Here is a 17,220-nt window from a genome sequence, read left to right on the forward strand (position 1 = left end):
TAACTCTGAGTCAAGGAAAGGAATACCAAGGGCAGGTGTTTCTGCTAGTTTGTTAACTGAGTTTTCTTTTGTTCACGTTTGAAAGCACTTACCCCCATTCTTCTTACATTTTACTGGATACCATCTTAAAAGTAATAAGTGTAAATTCTTAAAATCTCATGCTCAGAATGTATGGAAATCTGTGCTGATTCTGAGCACTTCTACTTGCTTAATGAATGTTAAGGTGGAAAGAGACCAGTCAGTTAACTGGTGTGATCATATGCACAATGCAGCTATCTTGTCTCATATAGTTGTTCCTTCCATGGTGCAAAACAAGATGCTGTACATGTTTCAAACCTAGAAGATTCTTCTGTTTCACTTTCATTAGGCCATAACTTCTGTCAGCATTCTGACTTTTGTTGGTCTTAATTAAGATAATTTCTTCCTCTTACCAAACTGACCATAAAGACATAGACATCATGGTTATCTTTTTCATCCTTTTAATAATAATAAAAAACCCTGTTGCAATTCCTTGTCCATTTATTACTGTGATATACATTTATTTTTTTTATTATTTTTATTTTACAGAGGAATTTGACAAGCAGATTTGTGGAGTTCTTAATGGAGTTGAAACAACAGCCTATGCATGTCATTGTACATGCATAGTGAAGTGATGAACGTAAATCACACACACACAGGCATACACAGAAAACAAGGCACTGTTAAGACTGTACAAGTAATAACTGAGGGGTTATTGATACATTAAAAATCGAGCTCCTAATGAAAACTATATCAGTAGTAAATTTAACACCCTAAAGCTGTGCATTGTTTTGGGATTCTCTGCTTGAAAGCCCAACTGTGTCCCTCTTTCCATATGTGTTTGATCCCACATTTGTAGGTGAATAGATTGCTCCAATGTTGTTGCCGGAACGAACTAAAAAGTCAGCCAAACGTTGTGTCACACATGTGGCAGTGTTGCATTTCCGTTTCTCCAGATGGTGAGTACTAAGGTGAAAAAAAAAAAGAGCCAAGATTAAGTCAAATGGTGAGCAATCAAGTGTGCCACTTCTAATAGGCATTTGATCAGTGCTAATGTGGGAGTTTTTTTAATATGTGCACAAATACAGGAACATTACAATCTTCCTACCACCTACTTTGTTCCTGAAAAAATCTTGCACTGCATGCTATTATCAGTTTTAATGATGGGGGTTATTTAAATGCAAAAACCTTAACAGTCATATGTCTTTTGTATTGATATTCTACATAGCAGTTTATGACATGTAGAAAACCTGTAATGATAGTATAGTTAAGACAGTAAGTGAAAACAATGACTAAATGTTTAGCTTTAAGCTGAACTTCTAAATCTATTTAGAGCTCTTGCTGATATCATGAGGATTACTAACATAATGATAACCAGATTTATTTAGTTCTCACAGAATCATATCCTGCTCTTACTGAAGTGAACAGTAATATTCCAGCCCACATCAAGTGGACTGAGTCCAAAGATTCTTTCTCTCAACTCTGCCATACATTGTGAGAGGTGGCAGGCATTGCCACCTTCTTTCAACCTATGTACCACTTAATATTTAGCTCTGGGTAAAGAGAGATTTATTCACTATCGAAAAACTGTCATGTCTTTCTTGAAACACCAACAACTTCAAAATGCTGTTGTCATAGGAGATAATACTTTGCTGGATGAGACTCTAAAGAGTGTCCACAGAAGAATCCATATCTGAAATCACTTTATGGTCTGAACCAACAGACCATTTTCAGAACTCCATTTGGAACTTATGTAGCATGAGATTTACTTTTTTTTTTGATTACTATAAAACTGTTAGCTTTAGACAGCTTGCGTTTTCAGTTTTGTTTCTTAGACCACTATGTTTTCCCTTCAGATTAGAAATGTTTGCTTGCTGAAATTGCTTACTGACTTAACTGTTAATTTTCTTGGGCTTCTTCATGTTGATGTGGCTTGAGGTAGACAAGTTTGCAGCAAAAATTTACTGTATGGAATAACAATTTCCCAGTTTCAAACTCTGGGAAATCATCAATGAGTTCCTTTTCCTACTGAGTGGTTAAATCTGTTACCTGAAATGTCATCTATTCTTTAGGAGTTAAGTGTATTGATCTAAGAATCCAAATGGAATAGCAACTGTGAGAGGAATATTTGTATCACACTGGTTTATACTGGTAAACAGGAGCAATTTCTAAGCAATTACTATTTTAAATATGTAATTGTATTTAAAGGAAATGATTGGATAAGGCTTGATACAGATTCTTTTAGATTTCCATGGGTATTTCTGTTGATTTAAAAAAAAATAATTTCTCGAGGCTTTAACATACGAGGTTCAAACAGCAACTGGTTCTCATGGAAATCCTCATTTGTTTGTGGAGGCAAAATTCTCTTTTTCATCCAAGGTACAAAATCAGGCCCTGAAACTCCAAGTTTAAAAGCCCAGTCCTGACAGGAAACTGCTGGATTTCTAGCTGATGTCTAGCCTGACTGAGCACATTACATCTGTTAGCTTTCTAATCCGTAGCCTTTAACTGAATATGTGCTTGAATGAGACAGTTCACCCAGTAAGGTATACCAGGGCCCCAGAAAAGCAAACAGGGCATGCAACACTCATAAAGGCGATGCCTTGTGTTTTAGTACTGCAATTATTTTTTTTTTTTAGTAATACTGTAAAAATGTGGGAACCTAGTCTCCATTATCAAAATATTTTGGAAGATAACCAAGTTGTCATACAATAATTTTTTTTTTTAATATACTCGAAGAGAAAGCAACAGGCAACTATATAGACACTTGTATTTACTGAATCTGCTCATAACAGAATTGTCATCGAAAAGAAACTCAATCAAAAGCCTGATAAACATAGGATAGTTCAGTGCTGTTTATCTTCTAGTACAAACTGCAGATACTTTTTGAAATGTTATTTTATTCATTAATAAGTTACCTGAAATTTGATTTATGCATTTATAAACATGAATGCATTTCAGACTAGTTAAATTCTATCGGAGCCGATTTCTTCTTTTCTTTTTTTCCCATGATTAAATTGATATTTAACTCTGTAATGAAATATTACTTAAATCCAGGAAACAGTTATGCTATAAAATAATTCCATTGTGGCAGAGCATTAGTGTTATTAAGAAGGGTGTATTTTCTTTTTTTCCCTTCAGGCTTGGAAATGTGACAAATTTAATAAAGAAGGCCCTTTCAAAGTACGCTTTTCTTCTCTAGGTAATGTAGTATTTGTAACCTTTTTAATTTATGAAAGCATTATAATTGTAAAGTGATTTAATCATATGCAACTTTTGTCTCTGGATTTCACTTTCTACCCCGAATGCTTTGATTATTATGCTTACAGAATGGCTCTATTTGTAAGAAGGATATTTTAAGCTTTTTTTTTAAAGAATAAACAACAGACAGATTGTCCCAAGTAACAGAATATGACTTCATAATTGAATCCTAGCTGATATAACTAGAAGAAACAAGGAAAATCAATACCTTTTTGTCTTTGCTGCTCGTTGTTCTGGCATTTCCTCACTAAGTCCTGAGGGTGTATTCTGTGACATTACCGGCAATACCCATCCTTGTCTCTTGGAAGTACCATCAGATAGATCATCAGCCACAGATAATAATCTTTAAACAACAATAAAATATCCTATGAAATTGAATACCTCTATTTCTTTCTCATATTATTTGAGATATGAAAGCAAAAGCAATTCATGCAATAATGTGAACAAGTTTTCCTCTAAAAGAAATAAATATGATTATTTATTACTCACTTCTCAATAGGTGTAGCTTCCAAACAGCTCAGAGTGACAGAAAGTGCAATGAAGAAAACTGACAGCTTCAGGTTGCACATCTTTGCTTCCAAACTTTCTGAAAAGAATAATGATTCAAACCTGAAAGCTAACTCAAATACTCTTCAGCATATTCTATCACTGATACCCATTGTGTCCTAAATCAACAACAGCTAGTCTTTGTCACAGGCTAGAGTAAGTTTAGTGGCACAACAGTTTCAGACAGGTAGCACTCAACAGTAAATGTTCATTTTCCATCTAGTAATTCCAATCCTTTTCCTTATCTCTGATTTGCACTTCTTGACAAGTCCCAGTCTCAAATTCTGGTCCCAGGTGCAATTTACCTTGAAGCTATCCTAGCCTTTTCCTGAAAAAATGCTGCTGATTAATAGTGAGAAACATTGTGCTTTCCTGAAAGCACATCTGTTGCACTGCATCTCAAGTAAGAAAAAAAGGGAAATTGTTTACCTTGTAATGGTCAGGAAGCTAACTGAAGACACACGCCTGTGTTAGAAAGAAGGGTGCATACAACAGTTCCACGCTTGCATCTAGCTCTGGAGTATCCCTTTTCCCCTTTCCTTGCTGACAAGTAATACGGCTCTTATATACCCTTCACACCTTTCTCAGCTCTGACATCAGGCAGCACAGAGAGACTGTCATTAATTCCCATCCCTATAGACAGAAAGTACCCCAGAGAGGAGCAGGGAAAGATAGGTCATTACTACATTAGCACATCAGTAGATATTAACCTGGTATATGCAGGATGCCCTTGTGAAGATACTGTAATAGCATATTGCACATCAGAACCGTAGGTTCAATTTTATGGTTCTGATAAGATGCTGAGGTAATATTCCCTGTGGGTGTTTTCAAGGGCTAAATAAGGTAACAAAAGCTATACAGAAAGACAGAGTAAATGAAACACTAGATCACCAGTTATTGAAATATAAGAAAACAGCTATTTTAGAAAAGATAGATTAGTTAAAGTTGTGGAGGTTTGTTGTAGAAGGATATAGTGACCAAAACAGGAAAAAATGTTTGAAGGGATGAAGGTATGAAGAGTAAGAAAAGAGTGAAAATTATTTAAACTGACGGATAGGGTGATCATTCAGGGTAACAAGGTAGAGCTCATATACATTTGTCAGTGAATTAGAAATACAAATGAAAATTTTGTCATTATTAATGCAAAATCTTATGTTTTACTAACACTGGCAGATTCTTTGTCATGCATGAAAACTGTGTGAATTAATATCCTTAGGAAGGAAAACCCTAGGAGTAAAAAGCTAGAAAATATCAGAAATAAATTTGCCTGTGCAAATTTATTTCTCTAGTGTGCACAGAGTATGGTTCAGGGAAAAATATACAGCTTTTAATAGGCAAAATCCAATGTTAATAAATTACTTGACTGCAGATTTCCAAGGATAGAGATGAGAACCATTTTTTCCCAATTTTGGTGGGAATTTTTTTCTTTTCCTGTTCATTAGTTGCCTTTAGGTGCCCAAATGGAAAGTAGATCTTTCAATTATTTATGGAGGTTAAGTTGCTGCCATAAAAGCTCAGGCAAAATTTTCTGTGATAAGAAGTTATCGTATGCATCTTCCATATTCTCAGACAACATGAATTAATTCCATAACTGCTTCAGTGACGAGTACCATTGCCTTAACTGGAAGTCCATTTCTTTGTTGGCCTACTCTGTAATACCAGATTTTCCCTTAAATGGCCAAAGTTCCAGTAATGGCTCTCTTCAGGCATCTATGCTGAACTGAGTTGACTACAGAAGGGAAAGCTGGCATGGTAGCCTCTTAACCTGCTAAAACAGCTAGTCTGCAAATAAGATTCTAGCAAGGGACAATTTTTTTCTCTTTTTTCTTAAGGATTGCTACTTCTGGATATTTTTATTTCTGTTTTTAATGATCATATATATCTTTTTCCCGCAGGTTCCTGTCATCCTCCCATGGATGGACAGTCCCAGTGTAAGAAGAGTAAGTAAAGTGTTTTATCTTCACCATGACAACATCTTCTGTGTGACATCTGAAACAAGTTTATCTCTCCAAAGAGTCTTCTGTTGTTATTTTCACTGTAGTGTTTGACTACAACAAAATAACATTTTGGTGGTGTTATTTTCACTGTAGCAATTTTATTCCTCTGAAATGAAAGCATGATTAAACCCATTGTACAGAGGTAGAATTGCGCTAAAAAAAATTATGCAAATAATCTGGCAGATGGTTTACACTAGCCAATATTCGCTGCTTGAATAATGAACTTGAAGATGCTGTGGTGCACTTCTCTGGGGATGGGAAGAGATCTGGGTCCCACTGACACTCAGTAGCAGTGTGTATGCTCAGCTCTTGTGAAAAGGCAAGCTCATGCTGTTTCAGCTCCTGAAAAGCAAGATGCAGTTTGCATCTGAGATCTTAAAAGATTGGACTGAATATTCAGAATCTGTTATTTTTCAAGGCATCTAAGTGATTTTAGCTTGTTGTGTCAAGCTTGAATCAAACTATGGGTTGATGTAAGAGAAGTGAAACAGGCTTTTCATAGAAATATTGGTCCTAATTTCAGCTGTCCCACAGGTGGCCCTGGGAAGCCTCTAATGGTTTGAGGGAAGAATCAAAAGGCTGATTCTTGAGTGCACTGTAGAAATTAAACTAGGCTCGTGATATCCCAGGACCATTGCCTGCCTCCTGGGCAACATAGCAGAATGAGAAGCATATCCAGCAGTAAGTCAGATGTAATGTTAGCAAAATTACGCTGTTACGGCTCCTGTTGCAAGCTCTCTTAAGCAGTAGTGTTTTCCCACACAAACAAGACTGCAATATGAAATGTGGAATCTCTTTGACAGCAGAACTATTCATAACTCAAATTTCAAGAAGTTGGCACTAAGTACTGTGCACTTAGTACCATTCAATTAAGTGATTAGAAAGTTATTTTTATCACTGACAAAATTCCTTAACCTTGAGCTTAAAAAAACCCTTTATTACTGTGCATAATAAATGTTATCAGGCCAAGGAAAAAAATCACACATTCTCAGTAAAGAAACCCATGACAAATTCCATTCTTAGTAGTCTTATGGTAATTTTACATATTTATGCTGGTGTTTAAGTCTGTATGAAAAGATTTGTCTAAAGTTTTCTTTGTGAATGATGGTTAGGGGACACCAGAACTGAGGTTTACAAAGAATCCAGAAGATATGTTATGCCAATGCCCTGGTTCCTTCTGGAAACTGCCTACATAAATGTCTTGAGTTGCAAGATGATGATGCAGCTGTAATGTAATGCTCTTCACAGTAATGTATTGGCAGCAGAGGTACAGGGAACCAGCCTCATCTCAAAAGTCTGCTGCTTTTATCTAATGGGGGGTGGGATTTACTATAAAAACAGCCTTAGGTGACTCGCTAAGATACAGATATTTATACTGCAGCTGTCTAAATGCATGTGAAATGATTTCCGTCATGGGTGTTTTAACTCTCTCATGTTGTCAGTTCCTAACATTTAAGGTTGGCTCCCTCTCTTTCTTATATTTACCCTTTTCTTAGGCTATTTCTGCCTCCTGCTGGACAGCTGTTTCCCACCCTTAGTGGCTGCTTTTCAATTTCTGAGTTCCACATTTGCTTAATGACATTAATAGCACACATTAAGACTTTTGGTAATGGATGTCTCTTTACCATTTGTGAGAGAGACAAAAAGCCATATTACCTGTTGCGTATGCTTTACCAGATGCCGTACTGCTTTGTAAGGTAGATGTCTCCAGTAAATTACACTGTTGCTCAGTTACCAGGAATTAGAAGTGTATGAATAACTTACATTTAATTTGCCTGTTGTATCAAAACAGAAAAGGAAAAGCTGTAGACATTAACATGAAATGGGCTTATTTCAATTTTTTGAACAAACCAGAAATCGTAACAGCAGCATTAATATTCATCAGTATAAATATTATCAGGAATGAAACAGAGTGGTGCATGTGTCACTGCTTGTAGCTGTTATATGAGTGGAGCATGATGTTTCATGTGATCTGACAAAATTGTTTCATTTTTATAACAATTTTATTAGCCTTTGATTCCTTTTAAATAAGTCTTAATCAAGCTTCGAAACAAAAGTAAACTATAAAAAAAAAGGTTTCATTGATAATGTCAGCACCTCTGAAAATGTCTAAGTAAGGACTTGTGTTCAGATGGCCAAATCTGAACGCAGAGAAGTAGATCATGTGCCTAAGCATAGTTTTCTGCTATCATTTTATATATCCTAGAATATCCAGGACTGACATTCATGACCCCAACCAGTAGGACACAGTCTTAGCAACTGCAAACTAAGTGTACTGTCAGAGGGAGTCTAAAGTTAAACTAGATATTATGATTAAAAACCTTGATTGTTCCCTAAATGTTTAGAGTTTGATGCCAAAGTCTGAAAAAATTTGGCTATAATACTCTATTCCTAGTATTTCTTGCTTGTTACTATGCTGATGAATACTAAAATGTTTGTACTATTGGTGGTGTAATTTTCTACTGTTAGCAGTTAAGCTACATGTATCTGCTATTGTTTTATCATATATGCTTTTACTAGCACAATTTTCTTTGTTACTCCTATTTGGTGTGGGCTGTGTCAGCACTGATAAAAACTTGAAAAACTTTTCTTTTTGATGCCCAAACCGATGTTAAACCTGTGGAAGAATTATGGAAGAAACAGCAGAAGAGGTAGTAGGAGCAAAGTTAATAATTTCTCCTGCAGGGGAAAAAAAACCAGGTGATATAGGAATGAAGTGTGGCCATGCATGGAACTGACCAGCAAATGGAAATAAGTCACTTGGACAGTGAACAATGTCTTAAATCTATTTTTTGTGATGTATTCTGCTTCTTGGCTCACACCATTGACGGAACAATCATGTAAGCTCAAAGGGCTATTGATGGTGATTCCTCAGAGAATGACCTCTGCAGAGTTTGTGCTGAATCAATTCCTATACCTGGAAATCTCCCAAGCAAGAGGAATAAACCCCATGTTTAGATCAGAGAAGTCAGAATTGACATCACAGTGGCTGATAAATTATAGTTCTGAATGCCATTCCTACTTACATTTTATAGAGTTTTAATTGTGTGGCTTATACTGGCTTGCATCCAACAGTGTATGTTTGAATACAATGTTTAAAATTTTTTCTTTTCCTTTGTCTCTTCTACAACCTGCTTCCAGAAGTATAAGCAAAAGGAGACCTCTCCTTCAGGTATTGGTCACTTTCAAGGGCTCTAGATAGTGTTAATGGTAAATAAGTAGTATGAAATAGTACTACTATTCTTCTGAAAGTTCTTCCTTGCTGGTAACTTAAGCCATTCATTGCTTCCTGCTATGACAATTCTAAAGTCATTGTCTATAAGAATTAATCCATAAAATGGTATTCAGCTTTCAAGTATATTTCTGTAATGTACACATACCACTGCTACAGTAGTATATGGAATCCTATAACATGTGGGGAGTCCTGAGTGACTATATTGCTACTGAATGTGCAGAAGGAGGTCTCCTTGATAGCTCCTGTAAGGGCCAAAAACAGATTAAGGAATTAGGTATGTGTAGAAGAGCTGTTTCTGATTTACTAAGTGTAACTGTGAGAACTCTCCACCACCTCTTTGCCACCCTAGCGTCTTATAAAATGCATAGACATCTGTAGAAAATACAGTGGGACCAGACAACATCCTCCATGCTCCCCAGACTTATTTCAGTGGAGGTGAATTGCTAGTTAAGTACAAAGCATGCTGAACCATTCACCAGTAAGAGAAACTGCTGGTTTTCAAAATAAATCTACACAGAAATGTCAGCACTTCCTACCTGATCCAGTGCATAAGTTTTAACTAAGTTTTCTTTTAAGCTATCTCACTTTCAATAATCAGACTTTTTTTCTTTTCTTCTTCTTTTTCATTTTTTTTCTCTTTCCCCTCTGCAAACTGCAGCAAGAGAATGACAATCTGGCTTTGTCTTGAAACACTCTAAGTCTTTTAGATGATGCTGTCTTGACAGCTTTGCTATTAATAGTGACATTTTCTCTGCCTTTTAAAAAGGAGAGTTGTGCTGAACTGAGATTCAGTCATGTTCATAATAATTTTTCACTAAGGGCAAATGCAGTGTACTGGCTTGTGTAGGAGGGTTTACGTTGACAATAGCATGAAACATAAATTATTTATGGTATGTCAGCCCATGTGGCTTCAAAACAAGATAGCTCTTCTTCAAAGAGAAATGCAGTAAGGCTGCATTTACTGTATGCTTGGATAATTACATGTGTGAGTGCAAGACCTCAACTTTTTGTTCTACTTGGTAATGAGAAAAGATTTTGATAAGCACAGGGAACATGAATCAGTACATGAAATTATCTCTCTACTGTAAGAAGTTATTAAAAATTCATTAGGAGTTCAGCATATGCATCTAGAAAAAATTTAGGAGTTTTACTGTTATGGTAGTGTCTTTTACAGCAAATACTGCTGTTTCTGTCTGCTTAACAACCGCTCCACTTTCGGCTGAAGTTGTCCCTGATAACAAAATAAATAAATAATAGTAATGGCATGGAAAAGTCAGTATTTAAAAGTGAGAGTTCACATTTAGAAGCTGTAAGTGATATGACTGATTCATAAGGTGATGTTATTTGTAACAAACTGTTACTGAACCAAATACCTAGTAGAAAGTTGAGGGCACTGTATTATTGCAAGGCAAAACCCACCTGAGGCTCTGGAAACTTTCAATCATTAACATATTGAAATAATTTCCTATTAACACACTGTGCTAATGAATGCTACCGTTTCAACGCAACAAAGCTGAAAAGTAATGTTACTATAGATTTGATTCAGAATAAAAGCCCACCCTTGTGCAGAGAAGCACATACTTCAGGTCAGGTGTCTTTATGTGGGTGTCGAGTATGTACTCTTTATTTAGAATGGGTATCTTAAGCTCTGCTTTTGGATTCAGAGTTTTCTCTATGATATAAACTGTTGTCTAGATTGGTAGTCTTTTTTTTTTTTTTTTTTCCCTTTCTTGATATGCAGGATTCCTGCATGTTCCTTTCTGAAGAAGTAGACCTCTGGCTAGTGACTACAGCTCTAGTGACTGTAGGCTTGATTTTGTGACTCTTTACAGAGGCCCTACACAGCTTTCTGATGCATTCCTACAGAATGTAAAGGGTTAGTTTTGTTTTAGAGAACCATCTCATTGCTACAGTGGTCATACTTATTGATCTTGTGTTTAAAACCTCAAGAATGTTGTATATATACCTATATATTTTCACATCAGCATAACATTTCATACAATTTCATGTCAATGAAGGGTTAACACATTCTTAAATTATTTTATAAGCAGTTGACATAAACAGTCATGATCTTCTCTGTGGTGTTATGGATCATTACAACCCCTCTAGGTCATGTATCATTCTGTTGCCTTTTGTAATACACATAATAGTTTGTAGCAGTTGAATAAACAACTGTTAAGAGAGCCATAAAAATTGTCACCATAAGGGTATGGTATTTTTTAATAGAAAGTCTTACATGTACACTCTTATTTAAAGTCAGTTCTTGAATTTCCATTGTCAAAAAGAGGGTATTTCATGCAACTTAACCTTTCTGAGCAAGAATATCTGTTTTGGGTTATCCTATGTTTAAAAAATTTCCTATGTTTTAAAAATGGGGGATTTGTAGCTAGAAAGCCATGGTCACAGGTAGATGCATAGATTCCAAAAAGTTCATCCATGTTCCCAGAGCTTCCATTTGGATATTTCACACCCTTTAGGACTGAGCTATCTTAGAAGAAATCCCTATGTAAAGTGTACCTTGAAAGGCCAGGAGTATCACCTTTAAGCATTTTCTAGTAAGCAGTAGTGGTGTAGTAGCCTGGTAGTAAGTAGCCTGGTGTTATCTCTGCACACAAAGCATATTATCATACACCAAAAAACTTGGGGACTTGACGGATAGCAAAAGTGAAATGTTATCAGGTTACATAAACCACTGATTGATGAATCATAGTTAATGTCATTTTTTTAGAGGAAAAGACTCCAGAGAGACTTTGAAGCCTTCGTACTGCCAGTCAAGCTACAGTACATTTGTTCCTTTAACTTTTCTTAGAGTGTGTTCATGAGACAATATGCCTCATTAGTGAGAATGCTGATGACCTGAGCATACAGCAAATCCTTTTGTACTTAAAAAAGGAGACACTGCCAAAAAATATATCACTAGGTTTTCAACTTTTGGTTTTTATTTTTTGTTTTTTTTTTTTTTTTTTATGTAGGTAATTTAGTCAGAAAAGCTGCTTTGACAAATGGAACATTTATGTTTTCTAATGTTTAAAAATAGAAGTTTGTGTAACAGAATGTTTTCCAGCCTTGTGGCAAATTTTACAAAGAATGAAGAATTTCATGTCTTCATGAATTTGTCACAAGGCTGGAAGACATGAACCTGTTTTGCTAAAACAAAAGCAAACCCTCAAAATCCATACAGGTTGAAATCAGTGTGTTAAACTGCTTTCTTCTGAGAGAAACAGTTATGACAGTGTCATCAATTTAAATAAATAGTTTTGAAAACACAACAATTAATGTTTTGTACATAGACAATATTATCTTCAATGTATGGATCTGAATGCTTGCTATAAATGACTATTGTTCTTGAGTTACAGGGAAAAATATTTGAGACAACGGTGAGTTAAAAGGGATGCACAGAGTTGATGGCAGAGTTGAGGATGGAAGACAGATCTGAATCTTTATATAGTCTGTAGCTGATATGCACACTGTTGAGGTGAGAGAAAAGGAAATCTTACTGGATAGTCAAACTAAATCTGAATTCAGGTTCAAAATGGGCAGAAAGTCTAGTACCCAAGTCTCTGTGTCTGCATATACAGTGATAAACATCACCCCACTTTCTTGTTAAATGCAGATGGGTGCTTCCTTACGTGGCTTGAGTAGATCAAGCTCTTACTTGTTAGTCTCTTCACTTTCCAGCACAATGAAACCTTGTGACTCTCCATGATTTACCTCAGTCTAGTATAACCACTGCAGAATAAATACAGTTTTGATTAAAGGTGATCAGTTAAATTATTATATCTTTCTTTTTGCATCCTTCCTCTCTCTCTTCTGAGAGGGTAAGTTCTCAAAATATCTTGAGAAGGGCTTTTTGCTTTGTGCAGGTGTTGTGACTTCTATAAGCAGCTGAAAGGAGAGAAAATGTTGTGAAAGAGCCTGTCTTGTAAGGTTTCTAGACTCAGTTTTGCTGGTCTGTTCAAAGGCTTAACTTTGCAGCTTTTTGGAGTGCTCAGACCAAAGCACAACCCTAAGAAGAAAATTCTATGTTGTCCTTGATAGAAATGCACTCTGTTAGCCTCCATTTGACTGGGAGCTGCACAGCTACTCAACTATCACAGCTCTGCACTGACACTCTCCCTGTTGGTACTAGTGAGGGGCGAAATTTTATGTTCCCTTGTATCTCCTGATAAACCTGCAGTAGAGAAGCAGATCTCAGGAGGTACAACTGGGGAAGAAAATGGTTTTAAACATTGCTTGGATTTTGGCCCAACTCTGAACTGGTGGAGGAAATGACAGTGAACCTGATCTGTGTCACAATGTTTTTATTGGGTTGCCATGCTATATCCTATGGGATGTACAACCCATGATTGCTATAGTGCTCAAATTAGCTACATTCATGGTTGTTTACAACTGCAGTACTGGGAAAGAGCTACTTAGTCCTCAGCATTTCCAAAATCATGTATTGTATTTAGAGTGGAACCAGCAGTGACTTCTGTATTTTTGGCAGGTAAAATCATTACATCTACCATTTAGAGTAGGACCAATAGATGTACATCAACTCTGCATTTTTTTACTGAGATCTTCTGCTGATTTCCATAAACATACCATTTATCCATTTGAGTTTCCTCTGAGCTTTCATAAAGCAATTGTATGAGTGTCCTGACCTTAGGCTGGGAGCTGCTGGCTGGCTGATGAGTAGACCTAGGATGATATAAGGAGAGATGACAAGGTGTCATTTGACCTGATTTTTATGTGTCTAAAAGTTAGTTAGCTAGACTAAGCTAGCTCTCTAGTCTTTCAAAGGACAGGGAAGAAAGAAGCACCTCCAGAGACAGTTTCCTCCCACTTATTTCAGACAGCTGCCTTAAGATGGGATGAATTACACTCTGGAAATACCTGATTCTTTCTAATGCCTATTGTGAGATCCTAGATGAGGATCTTCAACAAAAGTACCTGCTAAGAATAGGGTCTGCCTGCTTCTATAAGCCAAATATTTGACTCTTTCAAGGTATTTTCCTTGAATTATAATGATCAGAGTACCCCAGCCAGAAAAATTTACTTGTAGTCTCAGTTTCTCAGGTCTGGGCTGGTAATGCAGGAAGCAGTGAACTTTGTGCAAATATGGCCTTTAGGAGAAATCCCATGGAGAAGGTGGGAATTCAATATACTAAGACATCAAAGATTCTCTATAATGCTACATTATCCATGAATTAATCACAATAGAGATTCTGAATTCTATATGCACAGAATGTTACATTAATTTGCTGAATATTAAACTGTGCATTTGTGAACATATTTTAATTTCATATCTCTACTGCTGTTTTTTGTTGGGTTTTTTTGAGAGGTACTTAATTTGTGCATGTTGCTGATCGCTGGCAAATTGCTGGGGAGATTCCTTACCTTCATTCAGTACCCTGCTGCTGAAGGATCTCTGCTGAAACAAAAGCAAGTTACAAAGGTCAAGATCTGCATGGTAGGTGCTTCCCAGTGTCACTTAAGCACATCCAAACTCTGAAAATTCACAGAAGTCACTAAAGTGCCCAGGTATGGGCATAATGGGATTATTCCTTTAGGTACTTTTTTATGCACACAGGCCATGTAAGCAGGCTACAATCACCTACCTTAAGACTGAGAATTCACACTTATCCTAAAAAAGTTCCCCTAACATTCTTCAGATTTCAAAAAGCCTGAAAAAAAATAGAAAAGCTTTCCAGCACTCTCAGGCAGCTAAATATTACTGGGTATTTCCAGTATTTTCATAGGTATTATTTCTTTTTTACCCCTGTAAAAGGACTTTTTCTTTCCTCCAGGACTGGGGATCCAAATGTATAGATAGATACTAGTAGTCTTTTTTGTTTGTAAGCAGAAGTCTCTAAGACACTTTCTCCATGAAGCGAATATTGATATAATTCCAATAGTACTTCCTTTCTCATGGTGCTACAGACAAACAGAACACCAGAGAGGTTTGAATGTAGACAGTCCTTGGGAAAACTCTTGTTAGTGTGCATACGTTTGTCTGTGTTTGTTTGTATGTATGTGTCCAAAGGAACATGCCCTTGAAGCATCCATTCCTTCATTTTGCTTTTAAAGCTAAACTCAGTTCATACTTAAGCACATCAATAAGTGAAGTTCTTTTGACTTCCATCAATGTTCAGCACTTAGGTTCCTACTGTAAGACACTTTGCAAATATGCTAATATGAAGTGACCAAAATTAAGTGTGATGAATGAAAGTAAATCTTTTATAATGGGCTATGTGAATTTTAGGAAAAAAGGCATTTAAACCTCAAAAGTCAGTTGAGATAAGCCGATGCATGCAGCTTGTCCATCATCCTGAAGAGGTACTGCAGCTTTTAAAAAGATAACCTGTATTTTCCTATTGTTCCCCTTTACTATTTTTTCTTTTCAATGTCATAAGTTTCTAAAATGCAAATTATTGATGAATTCTAGGGGAAATCTTAAAAACAAAGTTATATGAAGTGGAGCTAGAAAATCTTATGATAGTAGGCACATGCTATAGGTCACTTAAACTAAAGTAACCACCTGGGTAATTTTTTTCCCTGAATCGGAGATAAGTATTTAAAGCAAATTGTTAAGTGCCTGCTATAAGAAGGTGTTTATTTGACTGCAATTTTTGCTTTCCAGTTTTTGTAATCCATTTGCTGATCTGAGTCTTCAGTTTTATTAACCCTGAGCGGAAACTGTTGAACAAAATAATCTTTCTGAGATTGTAGAATTACACAGTTCTCTATGTGATGGTAGTATGGCTTTTTATCTCATCAAAGTTCAGGTAATGGTTATTTATTCAATGATTAATTAAATTCCTAGCCAATGACTTTAATTGCAGTGGTTAGTTTATTTCCTGTAGATGCTGAAAATTCTTGCATGCATCTCAGAAGCTCACTTTTAAATAATTATTATGAATAAGGAGATTTGAAAATAAGGACCTCTATAGACAAAATCATGGTGTGTACACCCCCCAGATAGACATGGATTAAAATATAAAATATATAAAGAATATATTCTACAAGTAGTTATGAGATGAAATATTTAAAAAATAGATGGGGTAAGAGAGAAAGAAAAAAGGACTGGTAAATCCTTGTAATAGTTAAACACAGGGTATAAAGGCACCTAAACTGAGATCTTCAGTTCTAGTTTCTAATCAATTAAGACAAATATGTAACAAATTCTCTGTGCATTATTCTAGCCATATCTTTTGATTAAGTGCTTGCAATCAGATTTTCATAGCTGTTACCGTTAGAATATTGAAGTTTAGATATTTTTCATGAAAAGCAAGGCTAATGCTCTAATGACACTGAGACTTCTCTGTTACGTAGAATAAGGCTTAGTTATGCACGGAGGGATGTTGCACATGGAGAGAAGTCACTTTACACTTGAATGAATATTACTTAGTTGTTGGCATACACTGTTGAACAACTGCTATTTTGGTAAGCAGCATCCTTTTCCCGAATCATACAATCACACAATGATTTGGGTTGGAAGGGACCTTAAAACTCACTGAGTTCCAACCCCCCTGCCCTGGGCAGGGACATCTTCCGCTAGACCAGGTTGCCCAAAGCCCTGTCCAAACTGGCCTTGAACACGTCAGCTGTTTTATTAAAGGAAGCAAGGATGGCCACGGGGAGTCAAGGGAACCTTATACTCGGCCATTTTCTACCTGAGTTCACTGTGGCTTTCTTATTGCACAGTCTTCTGTGAATGCAATGCAGGATGTGGCAGAACTCAGACCACTGTTTTTATATATCCTTACTTTGTCAGAGGATTTTTAATTTTCTGGAAGTGGCAATGAAGAAAATATAAAATGCAAGTAAACCTTCAAAATATCTTAGTGGGAAATAAGACTTTACCTCAGATTTTAGTTAAAGGAAATCAAAAGTTGAAACAGGACTTATATTTCTAGTTAAACTGTATAAGCAAAATCCCAGTACAGATAGCCATCAGGTATGATTTGGAGATTATCATGAAGTGAGAACAGAAAGCAGCACTATAGCTCTTAAGAAATGCATATTTTATGGGGGAGAAGCATGCTAATAGTTTTTCACTTGAGAACTTTTCTAATGTTCTGAGTTTTCTAATGAGAACTGAGTAGATATGCTCCCCAAAATTTACAATCTTGAACTTTTTTATAAGAAATGCCTCGTGATACGGTGTGGTACTGAAGCAGG

At 36.1% G+C, this 17,220-nt stretch overlaps 1 protein-coding gene across 1 annotated transcript; it reads right to left on the bottom strand.

Annotated features, from left to right (window-relative positions):
• Nucleotides 1-501: 501 nt before the first annotated feature.
• On the bottom strand, nt 502-4,540 carry IAPP (islet amyloid polypeptide). Its single transcript, XM_061466057.1, has 4 exons — nt 4,255-4,540; nt 3,769-3,865; nt 3,488-3,622; nt 502-984 (listed from the first exon to the last, which is right to left on the bottom strand). Exons 2-4 carry the CDS (start codon nt 3,846-3,848, stop codon nt 792-794), a joined length of 408 nt encoding a protein of 135 aa, XP_061322041.1. The 5' UTR covers nt 3,849-3,865; nt 4,255-4,540; the 3' UTR covers nt 502-791.
• Between the last annotated feature and the right edge of the window lie 12,680 nt (nt 4,541-17,220).

This window comes from Pezoporus flaviventris, unplaced genomic scaffold (genome assembly GCF_033815535.1).
Source record: "Pezoporus flaviventris isolate CSIRO_AGI_PZ_B2104156 unplaced genomic scaffold, CSIRO_AGI_Pfla_v1 ptg000002l, whole genome shotgun sequence".
NCBI lineage: Eukaryota > Metazoa > Chordata > Aves > Psittaciformes > Psittacidae > Pezoporus > Pezoporus flaviventris.